At 31.2% G+C, this 22347-nt stretch overlaps 1 protein-coding gene across 5 annotated transcripts in view; it reads right to left on the bottom strand.

Moving 5' to 3' along the window:
• The window catches only part of LOC108747604 (protein Skeletor, isoforms B/C), a 74645-nt gene that overhangs the window by 5943 nt on the left and 46355 nt on the right, over nucleotides 1–22347 (bottom strand). For all 5 annotated transcript variants that reach the window (XM_018485206.1, XM_018485215.1, XM_018485188.1 and 2 more), the window contains exon 5: nucleotides 563–801. In XM_018485206.1, coding sequence (XP_018340708.1) covers nucleotides 563–801 — 239 coding nt within the window. The remainder of the gene's footprint in view (nucleotides 1–562; nucleotides 802–22347) is intronic.

Genomic DNA, 22347 nt, shown 5'->3' with positions numbered 1-22347 from the left:
TAAGTTAACATGCATCTTAATAAAATATTATGTGTTTTACGATAAAGATTTTCTAAAATAACGTTTTTTTAAGAAATTTATAAGAAATTTACCATCAGTCAGCAAATCACAAATATGACTTTTTTAGGACTATAAATATTTCGAAAATTTTTCTAATAAATTAATATTAATTTTTTTTCTCCAGAAAATAATTAGAATCCTTATTGCATAGTAACTCTTAAAATTAATGTATCGTAGAATCCTGGATTTTTGCAAACATAGTTTCCACAATCAAATAAGTAATTACTCTTTAAGTGTATATATATATACACACACACACATATATAAATGAAGAAAATAAAATTCGTATTTTAAAAAATAATTACATAATTATTAAAATGTGAAAACTTCAAAAGTATGAAGAGAACTTATTTCAAAATAAATTATACTATTTTTGATATTTATTTACTTCTCATATAATTGTTTGTATAAATTTAGTTAATGTTGTATAAAAAAATCATAATATAAGTTTTTGTGAAAATTATTTAATTCATTATTTTATACTGATTATGTTTCAACTGACCTGCCCTGTTCATTAGGGACTTTGATACCAAAATGGCTAGGCTCGGAGCCATTGCCTACCCAGAAGTAAGCGTCTGGTCCGCCACCGTCGTAATGCAAATTTGGAATGTAGATCGTTTTACTGTCTAGAATACTGATGTTGCCACTGCGGAGGCCGTGCGCCAATCTCGAAAATTCAGGAAGTACTTGCAATTTCGGTACCTTCAAGTCAGGCGGTATGAAAACGTCGCCGAAATCGACCTGGAAAATATGAAAATAACGTATTTATTTCTCTCTCACATACAACAATTTCAATGATTCTCTCTCTCTCTCTCTCTCCTCCCCCTCCTCCTTTTCTTCCTTCTCTTCCTCCTTTCTCTCTATAATTCTGATTACTTTTATAAAAAAATGTTGTTGCCTCTAAATTTTTCGTACAGCTCCCTCAGCGTCTGTATATTAATATCTTTTTTTAATGTTTAATTTTATGTAATAATATATATATATACACACACACACACACACACAATATTCTCACAATTTGAATTTACATAAAAAAAAGCTAAATCATAAGTTTTAATGTAATATAATAAAAATTAATAAAGTGCCTTTAGTAAAAAAAAGAGAAACAAACATTAATAAAATGTATTGCATATGAATTGTATATCCCAGTAGAATTTTTTTACATAAGAACATATGTATGACACTCCGTGACAAAAGTAACAAATTGAAATTTTTGGAATTTCGCATTATTTAATAAATGCGGAATGTGTTCTAAATATATCAACTTTCAATCAGAAAAAGTAATATAATTTAAATTCAAATAAAAAATAATTGAAAACGGGAAAAATGATACAAAATAAATAAGGAAAGTTTTTTAGAGGTCTAACATAACATCATAATAAAATTAATATTATTAATATCTAATATTATTAATATCTATGTTATTTTTTGAAAAAAATAATTTAATTGTGATTAGCTATAGTTAATTTATATTTAATAAGTAAATAATTAACTTTAAAATACACGATTTTTTTCGTTTTTCCTCGAATAATTTTATATTTTTTATTTATGTTACTTTTTTAATTTAGATACAATATTTAATATATATAACTATTTAATTATTCATAAAATACGTCTATATATATAAGTTTTTTAATTCTATTTCTATTTGCGTATGTATAAAAAGCTAATAATAAAAAGAAATAAAAAAAAATTGAAAGCATAATTTTGGCGTTGTCTATTATAAAAAAAGCATAATTTCAGGAAATGAGAAAAAAATGTCTATGTATATGCATTATTATATATAAATGTATTAATTATTTAAAAGTTATATACTTGTTATAATTATATGTATATATAGAAGTTTTAATTATATGTATATAGAATATTATATAATGTAATAATGTAAATTGTACCTTTCAAAAAGAAAAACAGTATAAAAATTGTTTTTTTTTAATATTTTTTTCAATTATTGTTTTTAATTATTACTTTTTCTGTTATATGACAAAGATTCTGACAAAGATTAAACAAGAGAAAGAATATACATATATGAACATATTTTATACATAATTATATACATTTATAAGTTTTTATATAAAAATTTTTTAATGGACATATTGTAAATCTTTTTTATAGTCTTTGTAATTGAAATTATTTTACCAAATCATTCCCGCAAACCCGCTAGTTTATCCTTTCAAAGATATGCATTTATATCTTCACAATGTCGTTGAAAGAGTCGATCTATCATTCCATGCCCAGCGTTTGAGTTGACATACTGATGACGAGGGGTTTCGGCTCGTTTATATTCTAAGTCAAACGTCTTAGTGAACATGAGAACGTGAGAGAAGAAAATCGGGAAAAGAATGAAGAGAAGTAAAGAAAGAGAGAGGCAGAGAGTAAAGAAGCAAGTTATCGGTCGAAAGTTCGTAAAATCCAAGAAACCGATTCCACCCTCCGTATAGAGAGTGGGACTGCATCCGTCCTCCTTCTCTAGGGAGCGTTTTATGGGAGAAAATTCAACGTCCGCGACGATTTCTCAGCTCATTCCGAAACCCCGAACAAATCTATTCGTAAATGGCGAAATAGCGAGCTTATATTATACCAGCCCTCCTCGAGCGGATTTCCTTCGTTTTCTGTCTCGCGAGAATAATATAATCGAGTTTCTGCTAAAAGGTGATCCTCTTTTAAAAAGCTTTCCTACATAAGCAAACTGCTGCCGCAATTCTTCGAGATTGGATCTTTCAATATAAAAATATGAAGGATATTAGGATAAATCAATGAAAATAAATGTTTAACGTTATTAAATGTTGTAAATGTTGTACGTACGTAATTATTTTGGAATAATAAAACAAAAACTTAGATTTTATGACCGTAAAAGTCACTAATACTTACGCACGTCAAGTACTTTTTATGAATATTTTCATTTCGTAAATGAATAATCTCTTGAGTAATTGCATCATAATAAATTTATGCGCAATCGTTCAAATCAGTCTGAATGGAGATATTATAATTACGATTGAAAGGGATCCTTCTGACTTGTAATTTCGCATTTTTATTACTATCAATAGCTGGCTAACTAAAATTGGAATAAATTTAATTGAATTGCTAAAATAGAAATTAGGTAAATAATAATATCTGCGAGAGACTATCAGAAAGATGTGTATGCAAGAAGAAGCCTAAGCCCGCAAATAGTTCGCTAACTAAGATTACGTCTTTGAAATCGCGATGAGCTGTGATTTTCTCTGGAAACAGCTTCCCGAGGAATATGTTCTGGAAGTTACAGAGTACATTTTGCAGAATTCCGCGTGCAGTACACAAATCAACGGCGCGGGAGTTTCTTCGGTTTTGCAGAAGTTCCTTTGTGCGATATCTATATGACCGTGCGCCAATTTCATCTCTAACAAGCACATCAGACGAAATGACTGGAAAATTTGACGTTTGCATGTCGTACCCATGGCATCATTTACATTTCTATATATTCCCGAGAAATACTTTACTCGCATCCTTTGAAGTTTGGAAGCTCCACAGTTCCGTAATTAATTCTCTCCAATGTCAATTGCTCTCCTTAACAAGTTATCAAAGATATCACATAAAGTTTTAAATAAATACAAGATTGAACTTCCACTTTCCTATCGACAAAATTTTAGTTATGTTCTTATAAAGATTATTATACGGAAAGAAGGGTTTGTCAAATATCTAAAAATTTAGTTCAATACAAATTTGAAGATATTTTTATTGGAAATTTTTATCAAAATAATTATGTAAACAAAAAAAAACATTCAATCTGGTTACTATAGAATGTCAAAACTTTTTGACATTCTATAACAACATTGCTTATCACGTTTAAATTTCCCACAGAATTATTTTGATGGTCTAACAAAATTATTTTCAGGTTGTATATATAAAAACCTTTTATAGATGCTTTAGCAAAATTGTTGTGTTTGTGTATAAATCATTAAAAAAAAAACGCGGAGAATTAATAAGCATAAATATTAATTGAATATTTTCGAATATTTATTATATTACAATAGCACAAAACTTATAGTCTGAATAAGCAAATATTAATTCTGTCTATCAAATACATTTTGACGTTAAATTTGTATTTCGCTTTATTCCTTTCTCTTGTCTCAGTTTATGTGATTCGCGAATTAAACATGTATATAATTGTAGGAATTATTAATTATAGATTAATTTATGGCTGATCTAAATCTTTTATGCGGCTCTTGTAGAGACGATTTGCAAGTAGACAATACTTATTCCTCAATTTTTCACAAATCGTTTTGAATCAACGACACGTGGCCGCTCACTAATTTCATCATTAATAATAATTATTATCGACTAGTTATAGGATGAACTCCCTCGAGACTCCGAAATTTGCATGCGCATTAATCCAATTTCGTTTAAGGGCTCGTCAATCATATCGCCCTCGACTAGCTGATGGCTCGATATATGCCGAGAAATGTTCTGTACGAATGAGCCACGAGATGGAGCTCTTAACAATTTGAATGAAGTATACTTAAAATTGGCCTTCCAACTGCAGCCGCTTAATATAATCGAATAGCTGCTACAGTTATCCGATAGGAATTAGCAAATATTTATCGATTAATTTGAAATTTTGCTGGAAAAATGAATAACGTTCTTTGTTGATTAACAAAAAATTGGACAAAAATGGAAATTTGAAATTAAAAATTAAATTTCTTTTTCGTTATAGAAAAATACTTATTTATCGCGACACCGTTTCTTTAATAATTTAAGTATACGCGTAATCGATAACAGCCGCAAGCACTGCAAGTTTCTGAACTAAATTTACGTTCGCAACTTCGACTGATTCCGGAGACTGTGGTAATAGCTCTTTGTAATGGAACGACAAGAAATTACTCCATTCAGCGACATTAACCTCCTACGTCGACGCGTATATTGGCAGTAAATTTGATAACACCCACGTAGCTTTCCTTAATTATTGGTAGCCTCAATATTAATCAGTGATGTAGCGAATATATGACGTTACTCATTCAATGAAATAAACACCCACCTGTCGACGTGTTGATTCGCATCCCACGTCAGAACTTATAATAGACCAGAATGTGATTTAATAAAATATAAAATATATAGTCTTCAGCCACATAGGAAGAGAGAGACAGAGAGAGAGAGAGAGAGAGAGAGAGAGAGAGAGAGAGAGAGACAGAAAATACGTTAGATAAAACGTTAATATATCTAACGGAATGTTTTGAATAGCTTTCAATATCATTGAAAGTCAGGATATATTTAAAAAATGCAATATTTTACGTCTAATTTGCGAGATTTTTTTGCTCATATGACATGTTATTGAATGATAAGACATAAAATATAATGTGACGCAGTACAAAAAATGTTTATAAAATTGGAATATAAAACTGAAATTACAATTGCACAAACAATTAATATCTGCAGAACAAAAAAATTTTTCTACGTGATAAACTATTACGAATGAGCTATTTTTCTCAGATGTATGTGGACTTATAATAAACGAATTGACGAGACACGACATATGCAGTAACCAGAAGTTATTTAACATGCAATTTTGTGTGTGTATAATTATTCTTTTTCTATTGTAGAAAGCATAACAAGATATATTCGTATTACGACCGGATTATCAAATATCCGACTGTTATCGGAGTTTTAAAACCACTTGCACCACAGATTCAATCGCATAGATATCGTGATACATGGTATCATTCGATAACGAAATATTGCTAATAATTAAGTGAACGGCACTCAAGTTGAGTGCACCCTCAAAAAAATCTGCGCGAATATATCGACGGGAATTATGACTCATATTATGATATAACATATAATGATATAATCGTGCCAAATAATTTTAATGCATCCCAAAAAGTGAACTAATAAATTCAAGATGTAAGAATATATGTATACATATACATATAAATATACATATAACTAAAACGTTATTGAATTTTATTTTTTTATCAGAATAAACTAATTTTATTCAAATCAATCATTTTATTACCAGACTTCGTGTAGAATTCAATGATTTCTGAAAACCCATTGCACGCTCATTTAATCGAAGATTACAATATTAAATAGTAAAGTGGTTCTTTCAAGAATTGGCAAGAAGAAAATTTAAAGTCGAAGGAGCCAGATTTAGATCAATTTTCTCAAAAGTTTTTTTTCTTAAAGGTACATTTATTCAACGTCACACCCTGCAATTCAATGATATCGGAATTCACGCCCCCGCGCCTTGATATATCGACCCTCGGTTAATTTTTCATCGAGAAACCGACACGGTCCTTCGAAATCTCTCCGTCGTTTAATCTTTTCGCGATGATTTCTCAAGAAAAGCACGTTTCGATTCGATTGTCCGCGATTGACGACTACTGTGCAAGAGGGCTGCGTATATCCTGGTTTATAAACCGGGATGCGGCAGTGCGGGGATTCTCCTCGTCAATTCGATACCTTTGATGTAGCCGTTACATCCCCGGTCCCTCCATTGGAGATTTCGAGCGGGTTCGCTGTAACGTCCCGTCCTCCCTAATAGACTGTTTATCTCATAAGCTCAGATTTAGATTCGGATTAGGGTCTATTATGCGAACTTCCCTACGAGAGCATGTGCATACGTGCCAGGCAGGAGTGTAGCTATTAAAGCAAAAAACTAAACAATATTTCATTTATTTGTTCCATCTTTTTTATTAGTAAAAAAAAAAGAATAATTGATGGAACTACATGCTATTATTTTAATTTAAAATTATGCAGATTATTGAATGAAGTTAGTAACAGCGCATTACATATGACATAGTTTGTATTTATTTATTAAAAAATTATCTATAAGAAAATTCTAATCCTCTCCAATTTCTAATTTTTCTAATAAAATCCTAAAATAGTCAAGCAGAATGCAGACCATCATGACATCAAAACGACGCATAATGACTACTGAAAGTCATTTTTCAATTAGTCACGACGATGTTTTAACGTTATTCTGACATGATTTATTATTCTACTTGGATAAATCTTACAGATTAAATTTACAAAAAAATTTTAAGGCTACATCATTAATTCAAGCACACACGTATGCCGATGATTAGAACGTCTCGTTAGAAACTATTTTTCCACGATCCACAAAAGATTCTATGCTTCACAAAAGTTGTGGATTACACTAGCCTATAAAAAAACCAATAAAACGTTCGAAGCTATACATAAATATGATTGCGAGAGATTCGAGCAATTATCTTGAAGACTGTCGATTAAAATGTTGCTGAATTAATGCTCATTCTGTGTTGTCATCTTTACAGTAAACGTTATTACTAATACAAATTTTCGTATACAACACGTCTGAAAACTCGCGAAGATTTTTAAAATCTTTTTTAGTACTTTACATAAGCATTAATTTAGTTTCAAATGATAAGAAAATTACGGATATTTAAAACATTTGAAAATCTTAAAATTATATATAAAATATATAAAACGATTTTATAAAAAATATAAAGTTAAAATCATAATAATAATACTTACAATTGCTAAATATTTAGCAAATATCAATTTATAGTGGTTTACGAATCTTTCTACCTTTTTAAAATTTTTCCTTGAACATTCGTTAAATTTTGTTTCTTAATGCAAGTATATAAGACAATTAAGAGAAATACTAACTTCAACAGTCAACTCTAATAAGAAAGTAAGTTTTTCTAGAAATGAGTAAACCTCGTTTTCAAATTATTATGTTTCTAGCTCAATTATTATACCTTTAGTTCAATAATTGCTTAAGTCTACGTACTTCAACTTCATCAGCATTGAAGAGTGCTTCCAAAGTAAAATGAGAAACGAAGTACTTTATATTAATTCAACCTTTATTTTTCTCTACTTCTTTCGCGCATTTCATATTATACTTCTTTATATATAAAATATATTTAAAATATTTTATATAACTAAATAATGATATTTTTAGATACGAGACATTAATAATCAATCGTTTGACATATATATACGATATAAACGATATCATCAAAGATATGGAAAAGGTAAGTTACGGTAAGTGTCAATATCAGTCTTCGCCTAAGAAGCAATAAAATAATGTATCTCTCTCTTCCTGTGTATGTATTACGAGGGCGTTTTTTCACTCCCCCACGCAATTGAGATCTGTGCACTACTGATACACCCGTTATAACCCGTGGGTGGCTACTCGAGCAGTCGATATTCAATCAAATAAATCCCCCTAACAAACTGGAGAGTCACGGATAGCATCGAGAAACAATTCGAGAAGGGAAGAGGGATAAAGCACGGTGAATCTGTAGGAGAGAGAGAGAGTGTGAGAGAGAGGGAAGAAAGAGAGAGAGAGGGGGGGGAGAGGGAGAGAAAGAGAGAGAGGGAGAGGCGGATATGAGGGATGAAAATAGAGAAAGGAAGGAGGGAGTAAGGCTAAGCTAGACGGGGAAAAGAAACGAATGAGTACGAAGGGGACATTACGTATCGCGGAGATTCCGATCCCGAACCGGGGCTGTATATTATTTTAGCGCCTTATCAGGTCTGTATCACCCTTCGTCGCACGGGGCGTCGTCCCCCACAACGCAATCGCCCCCTGTCGCGAGACGTACGTCCTTTCGGAAATTGAGACATCAGGTCTCGTTAGGCGACGCAATAGCATCGTCCCTTGCGGCTATTCCACTGGTTGGTTGCACGAAGGCGTGTAACGATATAGTTTATAGCTTCTGTAATGCGATGCACGCATGTGATCATTCCTCAAGGGTTGGTAATACTATAACACGGTGCTAGTAATAATAACAGCATTCATTGATAGCTTAGGATTGACCCTCTACGAGAGTCTGTACGCATAAAATACAGAAAAAATAGATATGGTACAGATTAGAAGAAAAAGGAATAAAAATAATAACATATACAAGAAGATAAAAAAGCGAGAGAGTTCAAATTATAACAAAAAGAATACTTATATTTAAAAAATTATAATAGAGAGGAAAACAGAAATGAAATGTAGTATTAACTAAACAACTATAAACTAAAGATCAAGGAGTAACAAAAAATATGGAAAGGTAAATCATAAACAAGTATAACTCTTGAGTGAAGCTTTAAGGTAAAACGGGGTAAAACACTTCAATAGGGAATATACCTCATCATAAATATTTAAAAAATAGCAACTGTTTTGAATAATTTGTCTATATCGCCTGGTAGATGATCTTTACCTATAAAGCTTTATAAGACACTATATGTTTATTTTAGACATATTATTCTAGATTAGATTAATTGATACAAGATTGGATACATTATTACAAAAAAAAGAAAGATAAAAAGAAGAGAAAGTTGTCTAAAATCGATATTTACTAATACAACATATATTTTTCGATAAACATTTCTTTGTTGAATAAAAATTATTCTATTAATTGTAAGTAAGAGAAGCGCCAACTACGATCAAAGTTAGATGGATTGGAATAATATTTCTATACGTATTTTATAAATATACTTATTTCAGATATTTGACTTTGCACAGATTATTTTGAGATTTGCAACACAACCGTTAAATTAAAATAATAATTATCTCACAAATTAAATTGATCGTTGATTTGAAAATTGAAAATTATTCAATAAAATTATTGTCTCCTAATTTCAAATATCTATGTCCATTTATTACTTCTTTTATTATTTCTATTTCATTTTTTGACATCGGTCGACGTATGTTTTAATAATTTTTTATTATATGTAATATGTTTTCATAATAAAAACATCTCTTAAAAAGATATGTTTTTCTCATATGCTTCTTCACATAAAATTTTTTTTTACGTTGGAAAGAATCGAATAATCCGTATCATTATTTAACCAAAGTAAAATTCGTACTAAAGATACGATCTTTGTGTAAACGCATATCGTCTTGTTTAGCAGGATCAAAATATATCCTTTCATGAACATTCTATAGGATTCCAATTCAAAGTCAGGAGGACAAGCAATTGGCAAGAAAAAGGTCTGAGAGAGAAGGGGGAGAGAGAGAGAGAGAGAGAGAGAGAGAGAGAGAGAGAGAGAGAGGAAGAAACAAGGCAAAGGAGATAGCAGATTGAAATCAGAGTTAAAAAAGGCCTTCTATTCGCGAGATCGTTTAAATAGATGATAAATTAAACGAGTCTTCCTCGTCTCCGTAGTACCTCTATATCTTTAGCTGCCAGATTTAATGGAGCTTTTTTAACCGAAACTTTTTTACTGCCTCGGATAAGCTTTTGTTAAATATGTTCCACTAGGCCAGGGTCTAATTACGTGGGTTTTGAGCATCGTTTAAAAATTCACTTTTAGCGGAGCAATACATGAGAGAGTACAACAAATAGACCGACTTGAATTTTCATCCGCAAAGGTAATGTTTGCAAAATTTAATGAGAAACGAACGACAAAATATTTATTAGCTCGAAAGTTAAAGTAAAATATTATTATAATAACAACAATTATTTATTCCACATATGATATTAAAAAAAAATTTTTCAATTTTTGTGACTATAATTACGTATTACTATAATTATGGTTATTACTGCTATAATGTCAGTATTGCAATAATATACTCGTACATGCGATAGAGGACAGTCAAAACGACGTCAAGATCCACATCGAGATCCAACCGAATTGTACATTTCTGCGCTCTAAGATTGTTGCGACATTGAACTATTTATGTATATTTACTTATTCTTTTACTATTTTTATTATACTTACTTTATTTAACATCTGAGGAGGGCTCAATCCGGCAGCCGAAACTTGTAATGTTATCTTCTCTTCGAATAGTTTTATACATTGATATACGTTCTGCTTCGTTTTTTACTTTATGTATTTTTGACTAATATCTTTAATTAAATGTGTTATGCATTGACTCTTATTTCGCCGTTTACTTTGTTTATTTTGTTATATATAAAGAGTCTTTACACCGTTGTTACTTATTAATTAACTTTAATTGTAATTAATTAAAAAATTATTATAGTCTTATTTTCGTAGGATTTTCGTCTTAGAATATTTCAAAGAATCCGTTCTTAAAAGGACAGATATCAGTTGGGACATCCTGTATATTTGTGTTGATAGGATACATATATATATATAATTATTATTATAAATATAATAATATTATAATAACAACTATAATAGTAATATGGAACTGCAATCATAAATATTAAAAACTTTTCTCTCAGTGCATTATAAGAAGAATCAATGTCATGTTATCAGGAGTACTATTTTATTAATTACGAGAAAAATATTTTGATTATATCAACAAAGCATATATAAAGAGCATTTTGGTGAGATCGAACAATTTGTGATTGGATTTCGTATTTTATAGCTAGAACATTTGATAAACTTAACTATAAGAATTTGATTAGTATTTTCGATTAGATTTATAAAATTTCTAGTTAATATTCAATAAATATTTTCTTCACTAGAAAATCATGCTGATCTAATTAAATAAATTTAAATCATTATTAGAAAATTCTGGTACGTTTAACAGGAAGGAACTAGTACGTTCTAATTACGTTCATCTGGTAATTTCTAAAATAAAGATTTGTTGATCTGATAATTATATAAATTTATCAAATTTCTAATTTATATAATTAGATTTTTTCCAGTAAAAATATTTTTTTACTCCATGCAACATGCACTATTAAAAAAAAATGACAAATACTTTTAAATATAAAATTATTTCGTGAAAATTGTGTGTGTGTGTGTGTATTTTCTATATTAAATATTTAAACCGATTAGCTTTCTTTTCCTTCTGAATAGATACTCAGAAACAATTACTAACACTAGTGATATTTTTCTCCGATTAGTTTTGCAAAAATATCTATGATCTTTAAAGATGACTGAGCTCTAGGTATGTTACGACGATATTAGTAGCAATGTAGCTCATCCTGCTATAGTGTGAATGACGAAACTTTCCCGGCGATAGAAGGACCGGTGGGCGGTCCTCGGGGATACCTGGAACTTTCGTAAGCTCTCGTCCAATCGGCGTGTTGGAAAACGAGAGGTAGATAGAGAGGATAGAGAGGATGCAGAGAGGGACACGGAAGGGCTGGCAGGGTGAGGAAACAGAGAGCTTTCTCTCTGGGTAAAAATGACAATTTTTGTTGGAATACGTAACTGTAGTTAAATGCATGCGACGTTAACTTCACTTTACTTTGCTGCGTTTCTTTTTTTTCGTTGCACTTCTTTCAGCTATGTTCACATGCACATTTTGCGCGGTTTCTCCTGCCTTTCATTGAATCGACGAGCCGATGACCTTTCTCGTCGATTGGTTCCAATCGCGAGTATTGGATGTCTGTTTGAAGGGAAGAGTCAATAATCTTGTACAGAAGGAAGAAGCAGTTTTACGTCAAAATCATGTCAGACGTGATAACACGTACAATGTTATTTTTTGTTACATTAATTCTGTTCGGCGAATTTCTCCTCTGACACAAACAGAAATACAGTGTAGTTGGTATTCCAACGTCGAAAAGAACAATTTCTGGTGTTTGTTTTGCAAAGCCGCAAGCAGTAATATTTTTTTTCGTATACTGAATGCTGAGCGTTTCCGCAGTTTCAAGCCCTCGTCAGAGAAAAATACATGTCGAATAAAAGTACTGTAACATATAAACGTGCGACGATAAAAATAAAATACTAATAACGGTATTTATAGAGATACTACAAAAAAATGACTTGAACTTTCTTTTCCGTTTGCGTTGTTATAGACTTATTTTCGTAATGAAAACTCGGATTTGCTTATAGCCCTTTTTGTACATCATCGGAAAAGTAGGGGTATAAACTTTTAATAAAAATAGCAACGGAACCATTTGCTCTCTTTAAATTTGCGTTGCTGTTTACCGTCGAAGACTCACGGAAAACCCAATTTATGTCAGCCACTTCGATTTATCCATTTTCGATCGAGCTCCCATTGATATCCAGAACGTAGCATGGGCGTGTGTACGTCAGTGCAATCGATGTCTATTCGATGGGATCCGATACATTCGGAATACATCAGCATCAGCTGGAATATACACCCACGAGGACGACGCGTAGGTAATGCCAAAATGGCGCACGAGACATTTAATGCCCTTCGACCTTTCAAAGATTACACGTGTACTATGTGTATATTTAACTCTAAAGTTGCTTGTTAAAGGTCTGTTTAAAAATGAAATCCAGTTTATCATATGCCTTAAAAGCTGTTAAAAACCTTAAAAACGAAGTATTTATACATGAATATGCAACGCAAATCTGTCTATGAATAATAAAACATAAATAAACAATCAAAATCATCCTACAAATACAGAGTGGAACGTGTGAGTATTAACATCGGTAAATTTAGACAATCGATAAGATAATGCGCAGAAGTTAACAAATACAATAGTTAATCGTACGTGGGTATCGAGTGCACGTTATTGTGAAAAAACCATTATCGCAGTCTACTCATATTTTTCGAGCGTGGAAATGATTGGATACACAAATTACAATAAATAAAAGCAAAAATTTTTGTTCTCTTCTTTCCTTTAACTTTTTTTCATGAGATTATTTTAAAATCCTTTCTTCAAAATGTGCTTTTTATTTCAAATATAAACGTTTAAAGTGAAATTTGGACACATTGAAAAGTAATATAGTATAAAGATATTTCTCGTATCTCTTCTAATATGTGCTAAATGCGACAAATCGAGAATCACCATTATGATACAATACAAAGAAATTAGAATAAATCCATTTTCTAATTATGTTACATTACCTTTTGAACTATATTAATAATTCTACATTTGGATTATTTAGCGTATTACTTTGTGTCATATGTTATATTATAATAATATAAGTTTATCTCTTTTTACTGACTGAATAATAAATCCAGTTGCCGAATGACTTCGAAAATTGTCTAATCAAAACTATCACGAGAGATACTATAGGAGATACTTTCAGGATCGAAGGCTCTGACCTTCGAAGGCAAACTCTTGGCTTTCGACCTCGATACCTCGCCGGTCATCAGGGCCGTGAGATTGAGCCCTCTACTTTCAAAATGGCGGCGACTCTAGGTACGGAATACCGTGGCATAGACAGAAGAGAGAGAGACGAAGGGCAAGGGGAGGATACGCCAGACAGTCCCGAAAAAGTGAGAAGGGACGAGGACGAAGTGAAGAGGGGAGAGATGAAAAAAAGGATGAAAGCTTTGCATCATTTCCAGAAATGAAACGGTGGATAGACAGAGCGACAGCGTAGAAACGAATGTGGTACAACGAAGAGCTACAGTTACGGAAGACGCAGAAATGCGAGAAGAGAGAAAAGGGTTGCACGACGAAAGAGAGAGTCGACAGAACGAGGATGAGTGATATGTACGGGCAAGGGTAGAGTGAGAGAAAGAGGAGGAGGGAGAGAGACAGGGGAGAGAGAGAGGAGGGAGGGAGGGAGAGAGAGAGAGAGAGAGATATCCTCGACTACCAGCCAGAGCCAGTCAGCCAGCCCCGGCCAACATCGACCGGGTATTGTCGCGTCTGCGCTTGCGTCACTGTTATCCAGGACTATCAACCTTGCCTCAATTCCTGATCGTCCGTTTTCCGTGTCCCCGTTCATGCTCATGTGTGCGTGTATACCGATGCTCCGTGTACGTACGCACATGTAACGCGCGTGAATACGTGTGCGTTATGGACACGCGGTATGCCGATATCCCGTGCGACTCGCGCGCGGCGCGGCGTTATCCCCCGCGAGAGCGAAGCGTTCGTCGTGTGCCGCGCCGCGCCGCGTCGACCGATGGCAACCGATCGTGCGACGCGGCGAATCGAATCAATGGACGTTGAGGTTCCTCGTGTTCGCGGATAGTCATTTTCTGCATGATCAATGAAGCTCCAAATATGTGAAAGCCAACGCACGTTATCATCGAAACTATTGTTTCCTGGGAACGGCATTTAGCACGTTAATAATATTGAGTTATTACGGTTTTCTTGCTGACTTGTTAGCGAAGAAAATAAACATAACATCCAGTTGTTGTATTTTAGTAATAGGTATACAAGTTTTTAATAAAGCAAACTCTCTGATATGTAACACGGTAAAAATAAAAATATGTGTGTTTCACCAACGAAATCTTTTAATTTTACTCTGAAATAATTATCTTCTCTAATGCTATAATAAGTGCTAGTGAGAAAGTTATCAGAACTTTCTATATTTTTGGCCAGCAGATTATTGAAATAATTTAAAATTTTTTAACAAGTTGTAGAAACGAAATAAAAATTAATATATTTAATATTTTAATCGTGTTCACGCATATAATACTCTGTGAATTCAAATTATTATAGCTTACATTATATTAATATAACGTTTACGACCTTTAATCTTCTTTTCTTATTCTTCTTTTTTCAGCCCAAGTTTTTATTAATTTAGGCTTTCAAAAAGTATGGAAAAATTTAGAGTTACTTTTCAACATCTCTACTAGATTACTAAATAATTTTTCAATTTAAATGTTAAAATTTTTATTTAATAAAAATTAAAATTTTTGTAAAAAAAAAATAAAGGTAAAATTTGAGAGTAAAATTTTGTTTGTGCCAAAAAAGATCTAAATTGCAGATCAAGATCGAAGATTAATTAAAATGTACGTAAGTATGTAAATGTAATTTAGAATTTTTGAAAACCTATACACTCTGTTAAATAATGTCACAAATATCCAATTATACCTAGTTTAAATTATTTTTAATCATTTCTATAAATCGTTACTGCACTGCTCCTATTCAGTATGTCGTTAATTTAACTAAAACAATGAAATTAAATTGAAATTAAATTAAACATTTTAACGTAAGAAAATGTATTAAATTTGACTTAAATTTAATTTGTTATTCAATGCTAAGTACAATGTTGTTTAATTTAAAACTTAAGCAATTCAATTACAGAAATGGATTGATTTACAGTTTGACACAGTTTGAAGTTAAAAATATCAAAATATTATTTAAGGCCATTGCTCTTTAGTACCATTGCTCTTTCGATATCTAACAGTGTAGCAATTAATTCTAATTAACAAGGGATCATAGGAATTCGTAAATGAGAAGAAACATCTAACACTGAAAAAAAATTGACAAATGCGACATCGTAACACCTACTGTGACCATTACTATTTATAAGAAATAATTGTATAAAGCGAACGGAAATAATTTTTAACGAATTATGTTCTAATTATCTGTCACATTGAGAATGATCCGATAAATCAAAACTGTTTGTGTTTTTATTATGTAAAGATTAAATTTAATTTAAGTTAGCAACGAACATCCAACTTGGTTCGTAGCCCTTTTATTATTTATCTATTTATCTAAATTATAATTATTCTTCATTAATTTAAATATATATATATATATATAATATTTTATTATATATACATATATATATAATATTTTATTATATATACATATATATGTAATATTTTATTATATATACATATGCAGATAATTTCGATTGTATAAACAGTTAGTTATAGATCCTAATCGGAAATCGTAAATACTTGTCTTAGCGCTTTGGTTAATTTGTCTACCGATTTGTACATCGACATCGTACACGGAACCGGTCGGCATGCCGACTGCTACTGTATCTCCTAGTGACAAGTCGTTTGCCGATTTGTCAAGATTATTGATGGTCGTATCAATAGATAAATGTGTTTTACGTCTGACTGCATTCGCTGTACGAGTTATTGTTGCTTCAACAACATTAGTCCCACGAAAGTACAGTTAAGTCAAATTAAGCGAAAATAATAATATACGACTAAAGCAAAAACGTTAATTGCAAAAACGTTAGAGAAGAATAGAAATGTAATACACGATAGAGTTACAGCATGTACAGTTTTTGGTCTCTCTCTCTTAGAAAAATATAACAATATTAGTATAAAATTAATAATCTTTCTTTTTCCTTTTATAATCTTCCAAAAATCTAATGTAAACCTTAGGTCGAATAATCAGAGAACTCAAATACTAGAAGTTATATTTTATTCTATTGAAAAAAATCATATTTTAGAAATAGAAATTAGTTTAATATTATATATCCTTAAACTTTATATTAACTCTTCTTAAAATCTTAATCAAATAAAATTATAAACAATAATTCTTTGATACATTATGGAGATATGGTGTGTACACGAGAACACTGTGTACAAAACCGAAATGAGAGAGAAAAAAATACGGGGAGGGGGGGGGGGGGGAGAGAGAATTCGATAGCGAAGTCGATTAATTCAAGTTCTACTGTAATATACATAATACTTGTACGATTTATTTATATTTGTCTAAAAAAGAATTTTAATCCTTTGAAGAAATATATAAGTTGTCAAAAAATAAAAATATATACTATTAAAAAAAATAATTACGCTAATGTCACTCATGTGAAAGGGTTAGAGCGATAAGAGGATATTTCAAATATATTGTACGTCTGAACTAAAATCTCCCGTAAGACGCTTTCCCAAATAGCCCGTAAAGATATTGCGGAGACTCCATGTCCGATATGAAATCGATTATTAACGTTGACTTCGGAGAAGAACCAGGATTCAACGACATGGAACGACTCTCGAAGTTATACGACGTGCTTGGAAAGCTTTTGCATCACCAATACAATGAATGATGTCAATATAGGAAAAAAAAAAAACGTTTCAAAGCTTTTACGCATGCTGCCATGAACTTATCAATGTCGCTTTTATATTCTACATTGTTGACGGAATCGCAAAATCGCTCACACATGTCACTAAATTCGATTATTTTGCTGAAATGACTGACGGGTTACAGAATTTTGACCAAACGATTTTGTCATGGTATATTTGCAGATACTTATTTCGATATATGCGATGAAAAAACGACGATGAAACGACGTGATGTGTTAATGTATATTAATAATGCATTTTATAAATAATAAATTGTTCAAGCGCAACGAAAAATGCGCGTTATTTATTACTGCTCCTGTTTCACGGCACCATTAACGCTCATTTCGAATCAATTTGGTCAAATCAATGTAAAATAATTGGATTATGTGTAAATATAACAAAGAAATAGTGATAAATAAAAAAGCGAGTAACAATAGTAAAGCGTATTCATTAATAATTTCACTTTTTAATGATAAATAATAAATTGTAAAAGCGCAACGAAAAATATGCGTTATTTATTATTAGTCCCGTTTTCCAGTTCCATTAACGCTCATTTCGACTTAATATAATCAAGTCGATAGGAAATAATCAGATTATAAAAATATATAACAAAGAAATAATAGTAAATAATATATGAAATGAGAGCAACAATAGTAAAATATATTCATTAATATTGTAATTTCAATTTCTAATAGCTGTAGCAAATTTAATTCAATATAATTATCTCAGTGTCAACATCTCTTCATAGTTTTTAGAAAAATATTAATATACAGGTTGAAAAAACCCATTCGGTATTTACATGATAGAAAGTATACACGATACTGACAATGAGTAAAAAAGCCTTAACATAGTAACAGTAGTAACACTATTCATTGGGCCGCTTTCAATTTGATTCATATAGCGTTTTTATTTAATATTTAGAATGTAGAATCATGTAGAAATGGAATAATGTGCTGAAGGAATCATTCAAAATTATAGTAAATCGTTATTTTTCAGTGAAAATTGGAAAATCTGCAAATCCTCATATAAGCCATAAATTGAATGCACACCAATTTTGGTCTTTTTTTATCTTTCTTATCGTGATCTTAAGAGAATGATGCTATTTTTTATTGAATGTAAAGTAGTCCCTATACAAATTTGTATATCAAATAATGGATAAGTAAAATATTTTTTAAAGTCATCACATTTTCATCTTTATTTTTGTATTGATTTTTTATCATACAGAGCAAAAAAATAACATTTTTCTCTTAAGATCACGATAAGGACGAAAAAAGATCAAAATTGGTGTTCACTCAATTTATGGCTTATACGAGATTTTTCGATTTTCATTGAAAAATGACGATAAAGCATAACTTTGAATGATTCCTTGAGCACATAATTCCTTTTCTGCGTGATTCTACATGCCAAATATTAAACAAAAAACGTTATATGAGCCAAATTGGGGGCGGCCCGATGAATGGTATTACTGTTTAATGAACATAGGTCAAAAGCTTAATCGTTTCTGAGATATATGTAAACAATTTTGTATATTAATGTTATAATTGACTTATTGTCTTCTACGTCTATTATTGTCTATATAACGTAAAAAGAGAGAAATTGAGATAAGTAGCAATTGATAGCCTATTTGGGAGAATCACAGGTCTAAACGAGGTGACCTCTCATAATGTTCATCCAATCGTAATGACTAGTTGATCAGTCAACTTACTGATTACCGATGAAATTTTTTATTATAAAGTGTGTCTGGAAATTGAATAAGAACATTTAGAACGTGATTTGTAAACATTGTGGTAAATTTTCACGTTGCAAGCGACATGTAGGGTCTCATCTACAATAATTGTACAGCCGTGTCGCATGTCGCGAGTAGTAACGTCGCAGGAAAATGTCATACGTCGTAAGAGTGTCGCTAAAACGTGTGAACATCTACAACAGTTGTAAGGATTGTGTGACGATAACAAATTCTGCCGCCAAATTTGCTGTGCTGTGATTGGCTGAGCTCATACGACATGCTAATTATCGTAATCGTAAAAAGTTGAAGGCCTGTTACACAATAATGTCGTAAGTCATAAGAAATTGACCAATCATCGTCGAATATGAGAAAAATAATCGACTATGACTGGTTAATTTCTTCGATTTACAGCTTGCGGTCCTATTGCGTAACAGGCTGAAGTTGGCTCAACTCCGTACGACAAGAACTTTTGCGACTAGAAGCAACACAGTCTGTGCGACTATTGTAGACAAGGCTTAAAAACCAATACAGACGTGTGCAAAAGTATTAGGCACTTACAATTGTCTCACATTTTACGAAAAGTTAAATATCTCGGCGAGAAGAAATCTCAGAGAGATTTTTGACCACGCATTTTAAAGCGTAAAGGGTTTCAAATTTGCGTTTGAATCTTTTATCTACGATATTTTGTTCCTAAATTACATAAAATTGAAAAATTATATTTTTACAATATTTTTGTCTTTAAAGCGCTACAGTTCAGTAAAATATCAGCAAACAAAATTTAATATGAAAGTATCTTAAAGTAGGCTTCCTAAACTTTAAAATGCTTTTAAGATATCGTATTTTTTTATTATGTGAAATTTTATTGTGTACAAACTTTTCTAAAATTGATGATCAAATAAAATTATAAAAAAAAAAAAATTTGAAAAAATTTATACGAATCAAACACATTATGACAATCATATTTTTCCTTTTGTATTTTTTCCATATATTTTTTAATGTTGAAATTAAAAAACATTTTAGAAAAAGTAAGTTTTTACATAATAAAATTTTACATAATAAAAATACGATATCTATATTTTAAAAGCATTTTAAAAGCTTAGAAAGCCTACTTTAAAATACTTTCATATTACATTTTGTTTGCTGATGTTTTATTGAATTGTAGCGCTTTAAAGTAAGACAAAAATATTACAAAGATATTATTTTTCAATTTTATGTAACTTAGGAACAAAATATCGTGGACAAAAAATTCAAACGTAGATTTAAAGCCTTATCTTAACGTTTTAAAATGCGTGGTCGAAAACCTCTCTGAGATTTCTTTTCGCCGAGATATTTAACTTTTCGTAAAATGCGAGAAAATTGTAAGTGTCTAATACTTTTGCACACGTCTGTATGTCAGTTATGATACTAACATACAAAATATTGTTTATATCTCAAAAAATATTTACTTATTACTACTTTAAGATACTTTTATATTAAATTTTATTTGTTGATATTTTATTGAATGTTTTCGATCTATGTTCATTAAACTTTTTTACTTGTCAGTATGGTCTGTACTATCTACCATATAAATGCTGAATGGTTTTCTTAAACACTCTGTAGAGAATTTGACGTTAGTTGAAATATGACATCTTTCATCAGATTAAAATAGAAGAAATTAGTTATAAATGCTAAAATTTCTAATAAGTATACCAATGTTAAAGAAAACATGGACATAATCTTATGCTCAATGAAAACGGGACTCCTTTATGCATTCTCTTTTGGGGGTTCCGGGAATTCATTCTAAGCGCTTATTAAATGACGCTCTCGCGCAGGGTTGGATCGTCCACTTGGTGCCAGAAGCAATCGTACTCCGTCATCCCACTCCGAAAACTATGAGGCGTTTAATTAACTCCGGGAAGGCCGGGAAAGAGAGGCCATAGAATTCACATGCAAATGTTCTGTGACACGATTGCAGAACAATCATTTCTTTTTTCAACTGAAACTCGGCTACCAAAACGACCACCGACTTCTGACACTTCGTGCCAACTAAATTTTATACGGAAATATCATTATTTTAACGTAAAAGCAAAATTTACTCAAAAAAACTCGTAAAAAACACAAAGAGGAGACTCTATATCTTTTTTTATAAATATATATTTTTTTAATATATTATAACATAATTTTTCAGAGAAAAATAGAATATTTCAATTGAGAAGATGACAAGTAAAAGTGAAAGAACACATTAGAGCTGGTTATTTTTGTTATATGAAAGAATATTCGATTAAAGATACTAATGTCATGTTAATATCGCAGAAATAACGATTGCGACGGGACTGGTTGAGGAATATAAAGTAATTTTGAATTATCACATTCTGATGATGTAACAAAAATTACAAACGTCCGCAATGTACTATCAGTAGATAGCATGATTTTATTTTTATATGGTTTGTCGTTGGTATAGTCGGATGCACGAATGAGTCATCATTCGCAAAGGATGACAAACGCAATCGCGCAATTGCGAGTAGCGAAGTAGTCACGTCACGCATAGGTCAGCCAGAAAGTAAAGAATAATGTAATCGACAGATGATGCGAAAGTTGATCGATATTAATATAATTGCATTAAAATCTTGGAGTAAAAGTCGTTACTATTTTTTATGTTTTTTTAATATGCAGAATTCTTATAGAGCACTGGCGGATTCAGATATTTGTTAAGGGAGGAGGGTGGATTTATATATTTTTGGGTTAATTTTTTGGTTGCCGAGTTTCTGAAACATTATGCGTCAAAAACTTTGGCAGAAGCGACACTTATCGGCAGACACAGTAATATTCCAAGTAGTGTCTTGCAATTAATGACTTTCACATAACGCTGCATAATGCGGTATTTACAATAGAGCAGTAAGCTTTAATAATCCGTAAAAATCTAGGAATTCCTTAAATTAAAAAATATTTTTGGAATATCAAAATTGTGATCAAGCATTTTAAGAAGATTAGATATATTAAAAATATATGTAATATTTTACTATAAAATATTTTTTTT

This window comes from Trachymyrmex septentrionalis, unplaced genomic scaffold, assembly GCF_001594115.1.
Source record: "Trachymyrmex septentrionalis isolate Tsep2-gDNA-1 unplaced genomic scaffold, Tsep1.0 scaffold108, whole genome shotgun sequence".
NCBI lineage: Eukaryota > Metazoa > Arthropoda > Insecta > Hymenoptera > Formicidae > Trachymyrmex > Trachymyrmex septentrionalis.
The sequence above is the reverse complement of the archived record's forward strand: the minus strand, read 5'-3'. Positions and strand labels throughout refer to the sequence as shown.